Source organism: Saimiri boliviensis, chromosome 2 (assembly GCF_048565385.1).
Source record: "Saimiri boliviensis isolate mSaiBol1 chromosome 2, mSaiBol1.pri, whole genome shotgun sequence".
Classification (NCBI taxonomy): Eukaryota; Metazoa; Chordata; class Mammalia; order Primates; family Cebidae; genus Saimiri; species Saimiri boliviensis.
Genome location: NC_133450.1, coordinates 6,139,710 through 6,157,596, shown reverse-complemented (window position 1 = coordinate 6,157,596; position 17,887 = coordinate 6,139,710). Strand labels below are relative to the sequence as shown.

The following is a 17,887-nucleotide window of genomic DNA, read 5'->3' as shown; positions in this document are numbered from 1 at the left end:
GAGGTGGGGGTATCCCTTGAGCCCAAGAGTTCAAGGCTGTATTATGCTATTATTGCACGTGTGAAAAGCTGCCGCTCACCAGCCCGGGCAACATAATGAGACCCTAACCCTATTTTTTTTTTTAAGCTATAAACTTCAATATACGCTATTTTTAAAAATGCTATGAACACCAGTGCATGCTATCTAAAGCAGAGGAATTCAGATTGACAGTAAAAGAACTTAAAATACCTGAGAATAAAGTTACTGAAATATGTGCAAGATCCACATAGTGAAAAAAAGTTGTAAAACTATTGAGAAACTGAACAGGAACTGGAGTTAAGTAAATTGAAAGATACTTTGTTCTTGGCTAGGAAGACAATATTATAGAGTCCGTTCTTTCAGTCAGTTTACTCTTGATATAATTGTAGTAAAAGTTCCAACAGGATTAAAAAAAAAATTTAACAGTGATTATACTTACTTGAAAAGTAAACAATGATACTACTTGATTAACTTGAAGAAACAAATATGAAAGAATAGCAGAGAAAATTCTATAAGAGAAGAATGATAAAAGGATCTTTGTCAAATAATTGAAAATTAACAACTACAAGAGCAGGCAAGTTAGTGGACTAGAAGGGAGAATACAGGAATAAACTTGTCTAAATATGAAATTTGGTATATGACAAACAGATCCGTGGAGAGAGGTAGTGAGTTACTGTTTAAGAAGAAACTAAGTGCTTATAACATGCCTGTAGACATTAGAGCGCCAGGAATAATATAGTAGTCCTCATGGGGTTTACATTCTAGCAGAGCAAGCATAAAGAGTAATTACAGTTAGTAATGTTGTAAGTGCTAGAAAGGACTACCGAGTAACAACAGGATGTAATTCAAGGGAACCTTATCTATCTAATAGGGGTGGGAGTGAGAAGCTGCCAGAGATCACTTATTTGAGGAAGTCGGGGGTAAGCTGGAACCTAAAGGTGGGAAAAAGTGTTTCCAATATATGAAACACCCTTCAGTAAATGATCAGATTTTTGGATTGAAATGAAATGGAATCTCAGCTTTACTCCTTATTATGCAAAAATAAATTCCAAATGAATCAACAGTTTTGATGGAAACAATTTAAAGGTGAGATCTAAATCATTAATGAATGTTCATTTAAAAAGTTTTTGCATGTAGAGGTCTTTTAAAGTATGATATGAACTGCAGAAATCACAGTGGGGTAGCATGATAGATGTGCCTACATAAAAATTTTAAAGTGGTAATTAAACACCATTAAAGAAGGTTCAAAGACAAGAAAGAAATTGGGGAAAGAAAGTAACCCATGAAATAAAGGTTTACTCTTCCTCTTTACACACTGAATTTAATAAGGAATAAGTGTTCACCTTCATAAATAAATAAATAAATAAATAAATAAATAAATTAAATAAAAGTTAAGTCTAGATTATTTTTTCCCATCTGATGGGCCAAGATTGTAATCTAGGATTTCTTATATGTGGCACATGTAAATGTCCTTCTGAAAATAACGTTGGTTAGGTATATTACAGTAAATACAGTGGAATATTGTGCAAAAATGAAAAATGTGTAAATTATTGACAAAGATCTGTTAAATATTGTCTAGTGAAGAAAGCAGGTTATAAATCTGGGCTAGGGTGTTATTTATATGAAGTTACAGACACATGTCTGTGTGGCTGTATATGCATAGAATGCTGTCTAGAATAGAATGTTAACCAAAGAATGAGAGTCATTAGTTCCGTGTTGTCAGATTTTGGATTACAGAAGTTTGTCTTATCTTGTGAGCATTTATAAAACAAGGTGTTTAGCTGGTTTATGAATTTATATTTAATGTTAGGCTCTGATGCTTTTATTGTGCAGGTAAAACTTGGGTTTTTTGGTTTTTGTTTTTGTCTTTTGAGAGTCTCACTCTGTTGTCCAGGCTGGAGTGCAGTGACACCATCTTAGCTCACTGCAACCTTGCCTCCTGGCTTCAAGTGGTTCTCATGCCTCAGCCTCCCAAGTAGCTGGGATTACGGGCACCCACCACCACGCCCAGTGTTGGCCAGGCTGGTCTTGAACTCCTGACTTCAAGTGATTCACCCGCTTTGGCCTCCCAAAGTGCTGAAATTACAGGCATAAGCCATCTTGCCTGGTCTGTGTTTTCTCAGAGATAGAATTTGTAGGAAAGCATTTGATTTTCTGCTGTAGATATAGTCTCATTATCTGAATCATCGGAGACATTCACTTTCTATTTGTGTGAGTTTCTGGTAAGTTTTAACTTTCTGATAGTCCTCCTTTTTATTTTATTTTATTTATTTATTTATTTATTTTTTTGAGACGGAGTTTTGCTCTTGTTACCCAGGCTGGAGTACAATGGCGCGATCTCGGCTCACTGCAACCTCTGCCTCCTGGGTTCAGGCAATTCTCCTGCCTCAGCCTCCTGAGTAGCTGGGATTACAGGCACGCACCACCATGCCCAGCTAATTTTTTGTATTTTTAGTAGAGACGGGGTTTCACCATGTTGACCAGGATGGTCTAGATCTCTCGACCTCGTGATCCGCCCGCCTCGGCCTCCCAAAGTGCTGAGATTACAAGCTTGAGCCACCGCGCCCGGCCAGTCCTCCTTTTTATAATGTGTTTGCATTTCAATTGATAATATGATTATTTCATTGAAATATGTTATTGTCAAGGTATTTATAAAGATATTTATTAGTCTTGAAAGAAGTGATATGGTTTGTTCTCATCGGAATGATTTTTCTGGAGGCACAATAAGATATAGTAGCCTTTGACATAAAGCCTAAACAAGACCTTCATTACAAATATTGGAAATTTCTTTTGAGTATTGATTACTTTTAAAATTGAAAATCTCCTGTTTGTGTATGAAGAGTATTACAGTTATTGAAACCTGGACTTACAAGCTGAAAAGTAATTGTCCAGATTGTGCATTAATATTTTTGCTGGTTATATTGATTTTATAGAATCTATTGCTTTTCCCTTTAGAATAGTAAGCTATTTCAGGAGGCCAGGGACCACATGTCACCTGAATTAATGGGAAACATTGTGCCAAGTACTACTATCCTTTTTGCCCCTCTTTCTTGAGGTCTGCTTCTCACTACTGTCTTCTGTTAAGAGGTTTGCTATTTAATTAAAACTCTCGATAGTATTTGGCATATTATATGCCTGATATCTTAGATGTTGAACTACTCTATATTTAGGTACATATTTTATGAAAAGCAAAGGCGTAATTTATTTGATACAAATTGTTTGAAGAAATACTTTTTTGTTTTATTCCTTCTCCTTTCTCAGTAAATTAAAAATATTTCAAAAGCATGTTTAGAAAGCAAGTCTGTTACATAGAATGAAACATATAATAATTTCATTTTTAAGATGATTTGTGAGGTAAATAATGCTTTACTAAAGCTAATCTGTTTAAATTGCTTTAAAATTATTAAGAAAATGAATTCCTGTGTATTAAAATACAGCCTAGCCATGTAAAATATTATTCTTCATAGGTACCCCTAGCAACAGTACAACTTACTTTAATCCTTACGTTTTAGTTGTAGTACTGTTAAAATACTAATAGTTTAACCTCCCAGGATTCAATTATTTAAAAACAAAGTTTGTTGTTGTTGTTGTTTTTTTTAAAGGCAGCAAAAAACCCAGTCTTTACTCATTGTATGTATACATACATACATATATATATATATATATGCACACACACATACATACATACACACACATACTCATATATATAAGAGTAGACTGAGTTTTTTCTGCTTGCAATATATATATGCATAAACACACAACACACACACACACACACACACACACACACACCCTTTATTTGCTGTAATTTGTACCATATAGCTTTTATTTCCTCTGTGAGTACAAAGGTTATCTTGTTTTATTTAAATTAAGCTTCTTGTTTTTCCCTATAGAAAATAAGGTTTTTCGGAGAGCTCTAACAATGTGCAATTGCTCGACTCTTACCCTTTCTGTTTAAATAATGCAGGTACTTTGATGGAAACCTGGAGAAGCTCTTTGCTGAGTGTCATGTAATTAATCCAAGTAAAAAGTCTCGAACACGCCAGATGAATACAAGGTCATCAGCACAGGATATGCCTTGTCAGATTTGCTACTTGAACTACCCTAACTCGGTGAGTATCTGGTAGTTTAAGGCTAGTGCTGCCTTTGTATTTCAGAGGGTAAATCAACTTCCATTATTTAAACAAAGGAAAATCTGTGGATCTGGGAATAGTAACTTGTAAGCTATAACCTATCAATATATTCAGAATGAGGAAAGGAAGAAAAAGAATAAGATCTTGGTTCCTCCAACCTCCAACCCCCATTTGTTTTTGAAAGCAGCAACATGTCCAAGTTGTCAGTATAGACGTAAATCTTTCTGTAGTTTATCACCATGGGGAGAATTATGTAATAGGTAGGCAGTGAGTAGAATTGTTTCTCATCCAAATTAAAATAGATTTAAACTTTAAGTTTTTTGGTTTGTTTTTTTTTTTTAAATATCCAGAAGCACTTATAAAATATCTTTAATACTGTTTGCTAGGGAACTCTTAGAATTCTTCACAACATACGATTTTCACTTAGACAAATCAATTCAGATGGAGATTGTTAAATGTGGCATGTGGGGACAGAGTTGGAGCAGAACCAGTGCTATAGGAAGAGAACCAAAAAACTGATGTTAATCCCTTAAGTACAAATATCCTTCCTAAAAATTTATTAAACTGAAGCTAGGCTCAGTGGCTCATTCCTGTTATCCCAGTACTTTGGGAGGCCAAGGCAGGTGGGTCACTTGAGGCCAGGAGTTTGAGACCATTTTGGCCAACATGGTGAAAACCTGTCTTAATTAAAAATACAAAAAAAAAAAAATGCTGGGTGTAATGTTACTTGGGAGGTTGAGACATGAGAATTGCTTGAGCCTGGAAGGCAGAGATTGCAGTGAGCTGACATGGTGCCACTTCACTCCAGCCTGGCCAACAGAGAGTCCATCGCAAAATATAAAATAAAATTTATTGAACTGAGATGATTTACTTACTTGATGATTTGAGTATTTACTAAGGAAGTTTAGTCTTAAGATGTCTTAAGGCCGGGCGCAGTGGCTCACGCCTGTAATCCCAGCACTTTGGGAGGCCAAGGTGGGCGGATCACTAGGTCAGGAGTTCAAGCCCAGTCTGGCTAACTGGTGAAAACCCATCTCTACTAAAAATACAAAAAAGATTAGCCAGGCATGGTGGTGGGTGCCTGTAGTCCCAGCTACTTTGGAGGCTGAAGCAGGAGAATCATTTGAACCCAGGAGGTGGAGGTTGCAGTGAGCTGAAATTGCGCCACTGCACTCCAGTCTGGGTGACACAGTGAGACTCTGTCTTTAAAAAAAAAAAAAAAAGTCTTAGCTGGGCGCGGTAGCTCACGCCTGTAATCCCAGCACTTTGGGAGGCCGAGGCGGGTGGATCACGAGGTCAAGAGATGGAGACCATCCTGATCAACATGGTGAAACCCCGTCTCTACTAAAAATACAAAAATTAGCTGGGCATGGTGGCGCACACCTGTAGTCCCAGCTACTCGGGAGGCTGAGGCAGGAGAATTGCTTGAACTCAGGAGGCGGAGGTTGCGGTGAACCGAGATCGCACCATTGCACTCCAGCCTAGGTAACAAGAGCGAAACTCCGTCTCAAGAAAAAAAAAAAAAAAGTCTTAAGATATCTAAGAAACAGTTCTATGATAATTATAACCATCTTGTTCATATCCTCTGCTTTGATAGTTAAGCAGCTCTTTCTAGTAATTACTATATACCAAGTCTTTGGCACCATTATTTTAATGATTGATTGATGGGATCTCACTGTGGTACCCAGGCTGGAGTGTTACGCTATTCACAGGCTCGGTCATAGTGTACTACAGCATCCATCAAACTCTTGGGCTCAAGTGATCCTCCTCCCTCAGCTTCCCAAGTAGCTGGAACTATCGACATGTACCATCAGGCCTGGCTAATGTTATATTTATGTTGAAGGATTTCTGTTGTTTATCCTAGAGTTGTAAATGTTGAAGGATTTCTGTTGTTTATCCTAGAGTTGTAAATGTGTATCTCTAGGGTCCATTTGTGGGGAGTTAATTTGTTCACATACAAATGATGAGAAAAGTTTTAAAAGAAAAGTAATCTTAAATAGAATGATCAGTTATTTAGTAGGTAAAGTGGTATACTGAATTTTTAAATTCTCAAGTTCTGATCATAACTCTAACATGAAATTTAGGAGGAGTTAAGCCATTTAATCTCACTGGATTTTTCTTTTCTTTCTTTTGAGACAGTCTTGCTCTACTGTCCAGGCTGGAGTGCAGTGGTGTGATTACTGCAGCCTCAAACTGCTGGGCTCAAACCATCCTTCCACCTCAGCCTCCCAAGTAGCTGGGACCACAGGCACATGTCACCATGTCTGGCTGATTTTTCTGCTTTTTTTGTAGAGATAGGATTTTACTGTGTTGCCCAGGTTGGTCTATACTTCTCTGGGCTGAAGCAGTCCACCCACCTGGCCTCTGAAAGTGCTGGCATTATAGGTGTGAGCCACTGTGTTCCTCCAGTTTCCCCTCCCCGCCTTGCCCCACCCTGCCCTTCTTTTCTTTTTTACCCCAAGACAGAGTTTTGCTCTTGTTGCCCAGGCTAGAGTGCAATGGTGCAGTCTTGGCTCACTGCAACCTCCGCTTCTCGAATTCAAGGGATTGTTCTGTTTCAGCTTCCCAAGTAGCTGGGACTACAGGTGCCTGCCACCATGCCTGGCTAATTTTTGTATTTTTAGTAGAGACGGGGGTTTGACCATGTTGGCCAGGCTTCTCTTGAACTCTTGACCTCAGGTGATCCACCCATCTTGGGCTCCCAAAATGCTGGGATTATAGGCGTGAGCCACTATGCCCAGCAATTTCTTTTTCTTTCTAGTGAGTTGAATAAGATATTTAAATTTTCTTCCCGCCTGAGAATTGTATTATTTCTCTTACCTTAAATCACAATTAAAAATCATTACTACTGTTAAAACACATTAAATTCATGTTTTGACTATTTTATTGTCTTTAACAGATTCTCTTTGCCAGTTGACATTATATAGTGCTTATAGTTTAAACGTTTCCATGAGGTAATACTGAGACCCAAATAATTTGTCCCAGGTTATACAAGGTTTCCTTACTTCTTGGTGTTTTTCCTCCTGCTGTATCATGGCCAGTTCCTTCTTAATTTTAATCTTAACTCTCAGTTGAGTACTGAAGCTAGCTGCTTACAAATACTCATTATAACCTTCTAACTGTTTTTGGTATTGTCTAATAGTCTCAACTAGAATTCAAAATCATGATTTGAGATTTACAGAGTGTTTGTTTTGTACTTGTAACTGATGATGGAGAACGTACTGTTCATTGAACACATGAATACATAATTCCAACTTCAAATAATCTGCAGGTTAGTTGGGTAGATAAGTAGTAAGATGACTTATTCAGAAAGAATGGTAAGTGCTTTGAGAGGGCAAATACAAAGATACAGTATGATGGGGATGTGTTGGAGGGATACCTAACTCAGTTTTTGGTTTTGATCAGGCAAGACTTACCACAGAAATTCATAGAAATCTGAACTAACATTTGAAGGCATGGTCGTTAGGCTAACCAGGAAAATGTAGCAATACAGAAGCCCAAGGAAGAGAGAATGTACTTTCAGGATTTGGGGAATGGTAAACAGTGCTAAAAGATTCAGAGAAAAGTCTTAAAAAGTCAATTTGAAATGAAGTTATTTTAAGGAATGGGGTAGGATGGGAAACCAGACTTCATGGGCTAAAGAGTTACTGACTTGAATGTGGGAAAAGAAATGGAAGCAATAAATGTATACTCTTTTACAAGAAATTTCACTATCCAAGTGATAGGACAAGATAGCAAAAGGAACAGCATGGGTTGGCAAGTGAGTTAAAGCATTATGGAAACTGCTAAGTGTTCTGAAAAGTATCATCACAAAACTAGGATGTCTTTTCTCATAATGTTGAGACTAACATAGAATAATTTTGTCCTCTTCGGTTTTGGAAATAAATGTCACCTGAAATTCTTCATGACGCTTTATTAATTGGATGAGTGAGTTCTTTACTTACATTGTATAATGCCCACATTTTACTTATGCTACTCTCCAAGCATTTGTATTGTCAGTGTCTTTATCCTTCCAGGAAGCAATTTTTGCTTATTGCAGTGTCGCAGGCACATTTTTAAGTAAGTGCTTTTGATAGCTTAGTTTACACTTTGGAGATAACTATCCTAAGTGGCTGCTTCTTTAAAAACAATGTCCTCAGACATTGGAGCACTTGTGATAGCTGTACTGCCCCACCACTTCAATAGGAAATGTAGCTTGGTTTTTTTTGTTTTGTTTTTTTTTTTTTTTGAGATGGAGTCTTGCGGTGTCATCCAGGCTGGAGTGCAGTGGTATGATCTCGGCTCATTGCAGCCTCTGCACCCCAGTTTCAAAAGATTCTCCTGCCTCACCCTCCTTAGTAGCTGGATTATAGGTGCCCACCACCACGTCTGTCTAATTTTTGTATTTTTAGTAGAGATGAAGTTTCACCATGTTGTCCAGGCTGGTCTTGGAACTCCTGACCTCAGGTGATCCACCTGCCTTGGCCTTCCAAAGTGCTGGAATTACAAGTGTGAGCCACTGCACCCAGCCAGTGTCTCATTTTCAAGAAGTAAGTAATTTTTCTTTTCTTTTTTTATTTTTATAAAGACGGGGTTTCACCATGTTGGTCAGGCTGGTCTTGAACTCCCAACCTCAGGTGATCCGCCTGCCTTGGCCTCCAAAGTGCTTGGATTACAGGCATGAGCCACCACGCACGGCCAATAATTTTTATTTTCTAAGAATAAGATATGTGAAGTAGATATAGGCAGCTGAAATTGTGAGGAAGGGTGGTCCACCCTTCCATGCTTCAACCCTGAAGCCCGACTTTGGAATCTTGGTGCTGTTGGAACCACTGCTTGAAAATATCTAGGTCCAGCCCTATTTCTTTTAACACATATCATTCTACACACAAGGGAACTAATCTCTAGATCCTTTGCCTTTTTTCTGGGATGGAGTCTTGCTCTGTTGCACAGGCTGGAATGCAATGGCACAATCTCAGCTCACTGCAACCTCCGCCTCCAGGTCCTGGTTCAAGCAGTTCTCCTGCCTCAGCCTCCCGAGTAGCTGAGATTACAGACACACGCCACCATGCCCAGCTAATTTTTGTATTTTTAATAGAGACAGGGTTTCACCATGTTGGCCAGGCTGGTCTTGAACTCCTGACCTTGTGATTCACCTGCCTCAGCCTCCAAAGTGCTGGGATTATAGGCGTGAGCCACCCCACCCTACCCATTTACTCAATTTTTATAAACAAAGGGGCTTCAACTTGAGAGGTTATATGGACAATTTCTTATAGAAGAAAAATTATTCTTAATTTTCTTACTGATATTTGACATTAGTTGCTGTGTTATGTAAAGTGATCGTGATATATGAAACCTTTAAGAGTGTATTTTTTAGTTTAAGTCCATTAATTTCTTTTGTTGATAATATTTCATGTATTTATCATGTACTCTTTCTTGATCAGATGTATTTGTGATTTAAACAGGGATAAGTTTAATGAATAGATAATATGATCCCCTGGGACAGGGGAAAGCCCGGGGAGCCATGTAGGTAAGCTCAAGATTATGAGGGAACGAATATATCAGAGGAGGAAGAAGGAAAGGGAAGTGAGGTAGACAGGAAGGTATCTGTCTCAAGTGTGTAATAACAAGTGTGTAATAAATATTACAAGGTAATAACATGTTCCTTTAGAGCACAATGAATGTGTATCTTTAGACCACTAATTTGTGTTTTGTTTTTTGGTGTTCTTATTTTTTTGCTTTATCTTTAGACGTATGATTTATTTCTAACTTGTTTAATCTTATCTAATTAGAAAAAGCTATTTTAAAAGAAGCTTTTAAAGAATAAAAAGCTTTTATCTATGTGCTGAAGTTGTAACAAGGATGAGAGAGGCAGATCTCACACAAGTGCGAATACCCAATCATTACATTTATGAACTGTAAAAGAATCTTTTTATCTTCCATCTTTTTATCTTAAAATGAGCTCTAGACTAGAAGTCACAAAGGTTGAGTCTTAAAGTGATCACTTAGTAACCATTGTGACCATTGATCTCTCTTTTTTTTTTTTTTTTTTTTTGAGACGGAGTTTCGCTCTTGTTACTCAGGCTGGAGTGCAGTGGCGCAACCTCCGCCTACTGGGTTCAGGCAATTCTCCTGCCTCAGCCTCCTGAGTACCTGGGATTACAGGCACGCACCACCATGCCCAGCTAATTTTTTGTATTTTTTAGTAGAGACGGGGTTTCACCATGTTGACCAGGATGGTCTCGATCTCTTGACCTCGTGATCCACCCACCTCGGCCTCCCAAAGTGCTGGGATTACAGGCTTGAGCCACCGTGCCCGGCCTCATTGATCTCTCTTAAGGATTCTTACTTGAAAAAAGAATGAAGCATATAAGTATATGTATATGTTTTTAAGTTTTGAATAAAACATTTTGGAGTTGCTGATTTATTTACTGTATTTTTTTTTTTTTTACAGAATGCCCCTTCCTTTAATAGCCTTAGAAGTCAGAGTCTCCATTAGTGATGTAACAAGTTAGTGCCAAATCTCCTTCTCTGATGGGGAGTAATGATAATAGACTCCCTTTAAGCTTGCTGTACATTTTACACGTCATTCTTTAGTAAAACTAATTGCAGGGCTCTGATACACTTTTTTTTTTTTTTTTTTATGTGACAGAGTCTCACTCTTGCTCATGCTGGAGTGCAGTGGCTTAATCTTGACTCACTGCAACGTCCGTCTCCCAGGTTCAAGTGATTCACCAGCTTCAGCTTCCCAAGTAGCTGGGATTACAGGCATGCCAGGCTGAGCTAATTTTTGTATTTTTAGTGGAGACAGGGTTTCACCATGTTGGCCATACTGGTCTTGAACTCCTGACCTCATGATCCGTCTGCCTCGGCCTCCCAAACTGCTGGGATTACAGGCACAAGCCACTGCGCCTAGCCCTCTCATACATTTCTTTTCGTGTCTTTGTCTGTGCATTTAGAAAATATAGCTGATATGCCTTATATAGAATTTCTGTCCTAACCAGATATTTGTATCTAATATCAGAAGTAACATCAGAAATTTTATAAGTACATGTCACATAATGGCTAAATGAAAAGTCTAAGGGGATTTTAAGATACCCTTTATAAGAGCTGCAAAAAGAATAAAAGAGCTAGGAATAAATTTGATAAGAAATGTGAAAGATTACTGTGAAGAAAACTTCAAATAATAAGATAATAATAGGTGGAGCCAGGCGCAGTGGCTCATGCCTGTAATCCCAGCACTTTGGGAGGCTGAGGCAGACTATCACAAGGTCAAAAATTGAAACCATCCTTTTTTAGTAGAGACATGGTGAAACCCCATCTTTACTAAAAAATACAAAAATTAGCTGGGTGTGGTGGTGCATGCCTGTCGTTTCAGCTACACAGAAAGCCGAGGCAGGAGAATTGCTTGAACCTAGAATGGGAAGGTTGCAGTGAGTTGAGATCTTGCCATTGCACTCCAGCCTGGCACCTGATGACAGAGTGAGACTTTGTCTCAGGAAAAAATAAAAAAGGTAATAGGATGACTTGAATATTTGAGATAGAAGAAATAGGAAAATATTGGAAAAGAAGATTAGATTGACAGGGGAGAGCTGAGTGAGGACTAGTCCTACTAGATACAAGAATAGGCGGAGCATGGAACACGACAGGGTCAAATATGCATGAGGAGAATTTAGTGTATTATAGAGGAGGCATTTCAAATAAGGTGGATTATTTGATACACGGTGTTGGAGGAACTTGGTAGCCCTATGTAATAGAAACTTCCTACCTAGCTTCATAAATCAAAGTTAATGAATTCACAAGCCATAAATTTAAACAGTGATAAGTTTTACTGTGTATGAATAAAGAGCTTTTATTTATGGCAAAAAATATGAACACTATGAATTGAAAGTGGAAGAAAAGATTTCCCCTACTTACAAATGACCAGTTTCCTAAATAAATAAAAAGTCCCCATAAATAAGTAAAAAACCCACAGGCAAAGTCGGCAAAATATATGAAGAGAGTATACAGAAAAAGAAATACACAATGTAGAATCTTTTTTGAAATATTAAAACTTCATAATAAAAGAAATTCAAATCAAAACTAATGAAGTTACTGCATTTTTCACGTATTAGATTGGCAAAGATCAAGGAGTTGGATGATATACTACATTGTCATGGGCATGAGAAACCAAGTACTCTTGTACAGTATAAATGATGACAATTTCTTTGCAGGGGAACCTAGTGATAGCTATTAGATTATAAAAGTATATTTATTGGGCTGGGCGCGGTGGCTCACACCTATAATCCCAGCGCTTTGGGAGGCTGAGGCGGGTGGATCACAAGGTCAAGAGATTGAGACCATCCTGGTCAACATGGTGAAACCCTGTCTCTACTAAAAATACAAAAAATTAGCTGGGCGTGGTGGCGCGTGCCTTTAATCCCAGCTACTCAGGAGGCTGAGGCAGGAGAATTGCCTGAACCCAGGAGGCAGAGGTTGCGGTGAGCTGAGATCGCGTCATTGCATTCCAGCCTGGGTAACAAGAGTGAAACTCTGTCTCCAAAAAAAAAAAAAAAAGAAAAGTATATTTATTATAATGTCACTTCTACAGATTTGTCTTAGATAGATTCTTAAGATCACAAAGATGTTTAAATAGTCAGTGTAGTAGTGTAGTAGGGAAAAAAAGGCAGTGTAAAGGTTCATTAATAATAGACTGTAAATAAAGTTGTAGTACCTTTCTCTAAAGGGGCAAACCCACACATGTACCAGTGTAGTACCACATGAGAAATCCGTTGGATTTTTTTTTTTTTTAAGACAGTCTCACTCTGTCACCAGGCGCCAGGCTGGAGTGCAAACCCACACATGAGAAAGCTATTGGCTTTTTTTTTTTTTCCCCCCGAGACAGAGTCTCACTCTGTCGCCAGGTGCCAGGCTGGAGTGCAGTGGCACAGTCTTGGCTCACTGCAGTCTCTGCCTCCTGAGTTGAAGGGATTCTCCTGTCTCAACCTCCTGAGTAGCTGGGGTGACAGGCATCTGCCACTGCGCCCAGCTAATTTTACGTATTTTTAGTAGATGCAGGGTTTCACCTTGTTTTCCAGGCTTGTCTTGAACTCTCGACCTGAAATGATTTGCCCACATTGACCTCCCAAAGTGCCAGGATTACAGGCCTGAGCCACCACAGCTATTGGATTTTTTTTTTTTTTTTTAACAGAACAACAAGGTACAGAAGAGAATAGGTGGTACTATTACTCTCTGTGTGTGTGTGTACACATTTGAACACCTCTGGAAGAATACGTAAAAAATTGGAAATAGCAGTTGCCTCTGAGTAGAGGAAAGGAGCAATAAGGTTGGGAGTGAGGGAGGCCTTTTTTTTTTTTTTTTTTTTAAGACAGAGTCTATGTCACCCAGGCTGGAGTGCAATGGCACGATCTCTGCAACCTCCACCTCCTGGGTTCAATCGATTCTCCCTTCTCAGCCTCCCAAGTAGCTGCTACTACAGGTGCAACCACATCTGGCTAAGTTTTGTGTTTATAGTAGAGATGGGGTTTTGCCACGTTGTCCAGGCTGGTCTTGAACTCCTGACCTCAAGTGATAAACCTGCTTCACCACCATACCTGGCTAATTTTTGTATTTTTAGTAGAGACAGGGTTTCACTATGTTGGCCAGGCTAGTCTTGAACTCCTGTCCAGAAGTGATCCGCCCACCTCGGCCTCCCATAGTGCTGGGATTACAGGCATGAGCCAAATAAACTCTGAACTTGTACTGTCAAAAATTGTTTTTAACCGTAACCCTATATAACTTATTCAATTAAAAATAATTGAGTAGTAAATTATTGCAAAATGTTATTTAAAATAAGGTAACCATTATTTGAATCTTTTTAAAAGACATAATCCTCCAGATCATCTAATGAACAAAGTGTTACTATTACTTTTAGCTATTCTGAATAAATCTTTTCATAAAGGGTTTATTGAGATGTAATTTATATACTACCCAGTTCACCCATTTAAAGTGGTTTTTAGTATATTCACAGAGTTATGCACCATCACCACAATTTTAAAAACATTTTTATAAGCCCCCTCAGGAGAAAGTCCATACCCTTTTTTTTCCCACCCTGAGATGAAGCCTCACACTGTCACCAGGCTGGAGTGCAGTGGTGCAATCTCAGCTCACTGCAGCCTCTGCCTCCCCATTTCAAACAATTCTCCTGCCTCAGCCTGCTGAGTAGTTGGGACTACAGGTGTGTACCACCATGCCCAACTAAGTTTTTGTATTTTTAGTAGAGACGGGATTTCGCTATGTTGGCAGGCTGGTCTTGAATTCCTGACCTTGTGATCTGCTCGCCTCAGCTTCACAAAGTGGTGGGATTACAGGTGTGAGACACCATACCCAGCTAACTCCATACCCTTTTAAATTTACCTTCTAATTTCTCTCAAGTCCACCAGCTCCTAAGGTAACTGCTCATCTGTTTTTGTTGTTGTTGTTGTTGTTGTTGTTGTTGTTGTTTTGGTCAATGGATATACATATTCTGGACCTTTCATATGAAAGAATCAAACAATATGTGATCTTTTGTGACTGGCTTATTTTCACTCTTTTATAAGAAATTTCACTATACAAGTGGTAAGACAAGAACCTTGAAAACAATTTTTGTCCATATTGTAGCATGTATAATTTGATAAACATCACAAAGATGTTTATATAGTTAATGCAGTAGTAGGGGGAAAAAAGGCAGTGTAAAGGTTCATTAATAGTAGACTGTAAATAAAATTGTGGTACCTTTCTATAAAGGGGCAAACCCACACGTGTACCAGTGCGGTACTACATGAGAAATCTTTTGGATTTTTTGTTTTTTTTTTTTAAGATGAAGTTCCCGCTCTGTCACCCAGGCTGGAGTGTAGTGATGCGTTCTTGGCTCACTGCAACCTCCAACTCCCGGTTTGGGTTTGTTGTCTTTTATGGCTGAATAATATTTGATTTATGGAAATTATATGGAAAAAGTATTTTTTCATCAATTGATGGACATCTGGATTGTTTTCATTTTTTGGCTGTTATGAGTAATGCTATAATGAACACTTGTGGGGCCGGGCGTGGTGGCTCATGCCTATAATCCAAGCACTTTGGAGTCCAAGGCAGGCGGATCGCCAGAGGTTAGGAGTTCAAGACCAGCCTGACCAACATGGTGAAACCCCATCTTTTAAAAAAAAAAAAATGAAAAAAAATGAACACTTTTGTACAAGTTTTTGTATGGATATATGTTTTAATTTCTTTAGAGTATATACCTAGGATAAGAATTGCTGGGTCCTTTAGTTACTCTATGTTTAATATTTTGAGGAACTACCTGATTGTTTCCAAAGTTGCTATACCATTTTACATTTCCATTGATAGTGTATGAAGGCTCCAATTTTTCTATGTCCTCACCAACACTTGTTATTAATATTATGTCTCGCTCCCTCCCTGAAATAGAGCCTCACTTTGCCCAGTCTGGAGTGCAGTGGTGTAACAGCTCACTGCAGCCTTGACCTCATAGGTTCGTGTGATCTTCCTACCTCAGCCCCACTGAGTAGCTGGGATTACAGGCATGTGCCACCACACCTCCCTAATTTCTTAATTTTTTTGTGGAGACAGAATCTCACTATGTTGCCCAGGCTGGTCTTGAACTCCTAGCCTCAAGCAGTTCTCCCCCCTTAGCCTCCCAAAGTGCTGGAATTACAGATGTGAGCCACCATGCCCTGCTTTGTCTCTCTTTTTATTTATAGCTGTAACTGGTGAGTGTGAAATGTTATCTCATTGTGAGGTGTTGCTTTGTTTTGTTTTGTTTGAGACATGGTCTCACCCTATTACCCAGGCTGGAGTGCGGTCTCAGCTCACTACAGCCTCTGCCTCCCAGGCTCAAATGTGCATCATCATGGCTGACTAATTTTTGTATTTTTTGTAGAGACAGAGTTTTGCCGTATTGCCCAGTCTTCATGGTGGTTTTGGTTTGCATTTCCACAATGACAAATGATACTGAGCGTTCTTCCATATGCTCATTGGTCTATCTTCTTACATTTAATGCAAACATTGTTGCCCACCTTTCCTAAAACATGTGTGTTCAGTGTATTGATGTCTATGTTTCGCCACAAAAAGTTCATTTTAGGAGCCCATCTATTGTAAAATTGGCCACTGTAAGAAATGTAACCTTATCGAGCCCCATGGAGTCATTGTTTACAGTGATTTTTCTGAGAATGTCTTTGTTAAATTCACGTTTTATTTTTCTTACAGTATTTCACTGGCCTTGAATGTGGACATAAGTTTTGTATGCAATGCTGGAGTGAATATTTAACTACCAAAATAATGGAAGAAGGCATGGGTCAGGTAAAGATACCAAGTTGTTTTTCAGTTTTTGTTGAATTTTCTAGTGTTTAGACCCTTGCACAAATAAAAACAGGTAAAGCTTTGTGGAATATGAATCGCATGGGGAACATTTTTCTAGATTCAGACCACTAAAGATAATAGGCAATATGGCGTTCCAGTTAAAGAGCCAATCCAGGTAACGTTTTCTCAGCCGGCATCAGTATTGGTATATGTTAAGTTAAACTCGTTGCACACTTTTGCCTTTAAAGTTTTGTGTTTAAAAACCAATTATTAGGTTAGCAATTCTAGTTACTTTATGGTGATAAAGTAACTCTCACACATATTTCCTTTAAGTAAAAAGGAAAGGATTGAGATCTGTAAACTTTAAGGTATTCTGAGAACCTAGCAAAGTGCCTGGCGATGGTAAGCATTCATTAAATATTTGTTGAATGAAGACAGTTTAAATTTCAATCTTTTTCAGACTATTTCGTGTCCTGCTCATGGTTGTGATATCTTAGTGGATGACAACACAGTTATGTAAGTATTTTCGATAGATTCTGCATGTGAATATTGGTTAGTTGGTTATACCAAATTAATTTTTACTTAGCTCCTCAAAGGAAGTGAAACTTCTCAAAGTCTGAAGAAACTCTCTACATTCCCTCATAGTAGTCCAAAAGCCCATTTGTAACTTGGTTAAATGCCTGATCACTATTCTTAGAAATGCATGGTTAACTAGATTTTGATAAACCTTGGAATTGGTGATTAGAATGTATGCATGTGTTAGTTGAGGTGCTCTTGGAAGCAGATCCCAAGATAGAATAAAAAGTGAAACTGACTCATTATGGAATAGCATCTGTGCAAGGTAAACAGCAACATCAATGTAGGCCTGATATCTGTTAAAGACAAGGAGGAAGATTCAATAGGAAGAGACTTTGTAAGATACAGCTGTGAGAGTCTTTTGCAGCCCTGTGGGGGAACTTCAGTGTGTAGATTGCCCAAAGAGGAATACCTCAGTAAGTATAAAGAGCCAAGCCAAGTACCCTTGATATGCTCAGTCATTGGCTGGTACTACCCAGGGAATCATGGTCTTTGCTGGAATACTGCTACTGATTTCAAGCAACCTGCAGCTGGAGGCTTTCAGCTAACAACTCTACTTGTGAAAGGTTCTTTTCTTTTTTTTCCTTTGAACTTTTAGGTTCAGGTGTACATGTGCAGGTTTGTTACATGGGTAAATTCCTTGTCCGTGAGGTTTGGTGTACAAATGATTCCATCACCCAGGTAGTAAGCACAGTACCTGATAGGTAGTTTTTCACTCTTGCCCTCCCACCCTATCCACTCTAATAGCCCCCACTCTTTTATTCCCAGCTTTATGTTCATGTGTACTCACTGTTTAGCTCCCACTTAAAAATAAGAACATGTGGTACTGAGCTTTCTATGTTCATTCGTTT

At 38.6% G+C, this 17,887-nt stretch overlaps 1 protein-coding gene and 1 pseudogene across 1 annotated transcript in view; one reads left to right on the top strand and one right to left on the bottom strand.

Moving 5' to 3' along the window:
• The window catches only part of ARIH1 (ariadne RBR E3 ubiquitin protein ligase 1), a 129,821-nt gene that overhangs the window by 62,404 nt on the left and 49,530 nt on the right, over window positions 1-17,887 (top strand). The window contains exons 3-5 of the mRNA XM_039468840.2: window positions 3,986-4,130; window positions 16,368-16,460; window positions 16,921-16,976. Of these exons, the coding sequence (XP_039324774.1) occupies window positions 3,986-4,130; window positions 16,368-16,460; window positions 16,921-16,976 (294 nt within the window). The remainder of the gene's footprint in view (window positions 1-3,985; window positions 4,131-16,367; window positions 16,461-16,920; window positions 16,977-17,887) is intronic.
• LOC120364203 (small nucleolar RNA U13) lies at window positions 9,966-10,058 on the bottom strand (annotated as a pseudogene).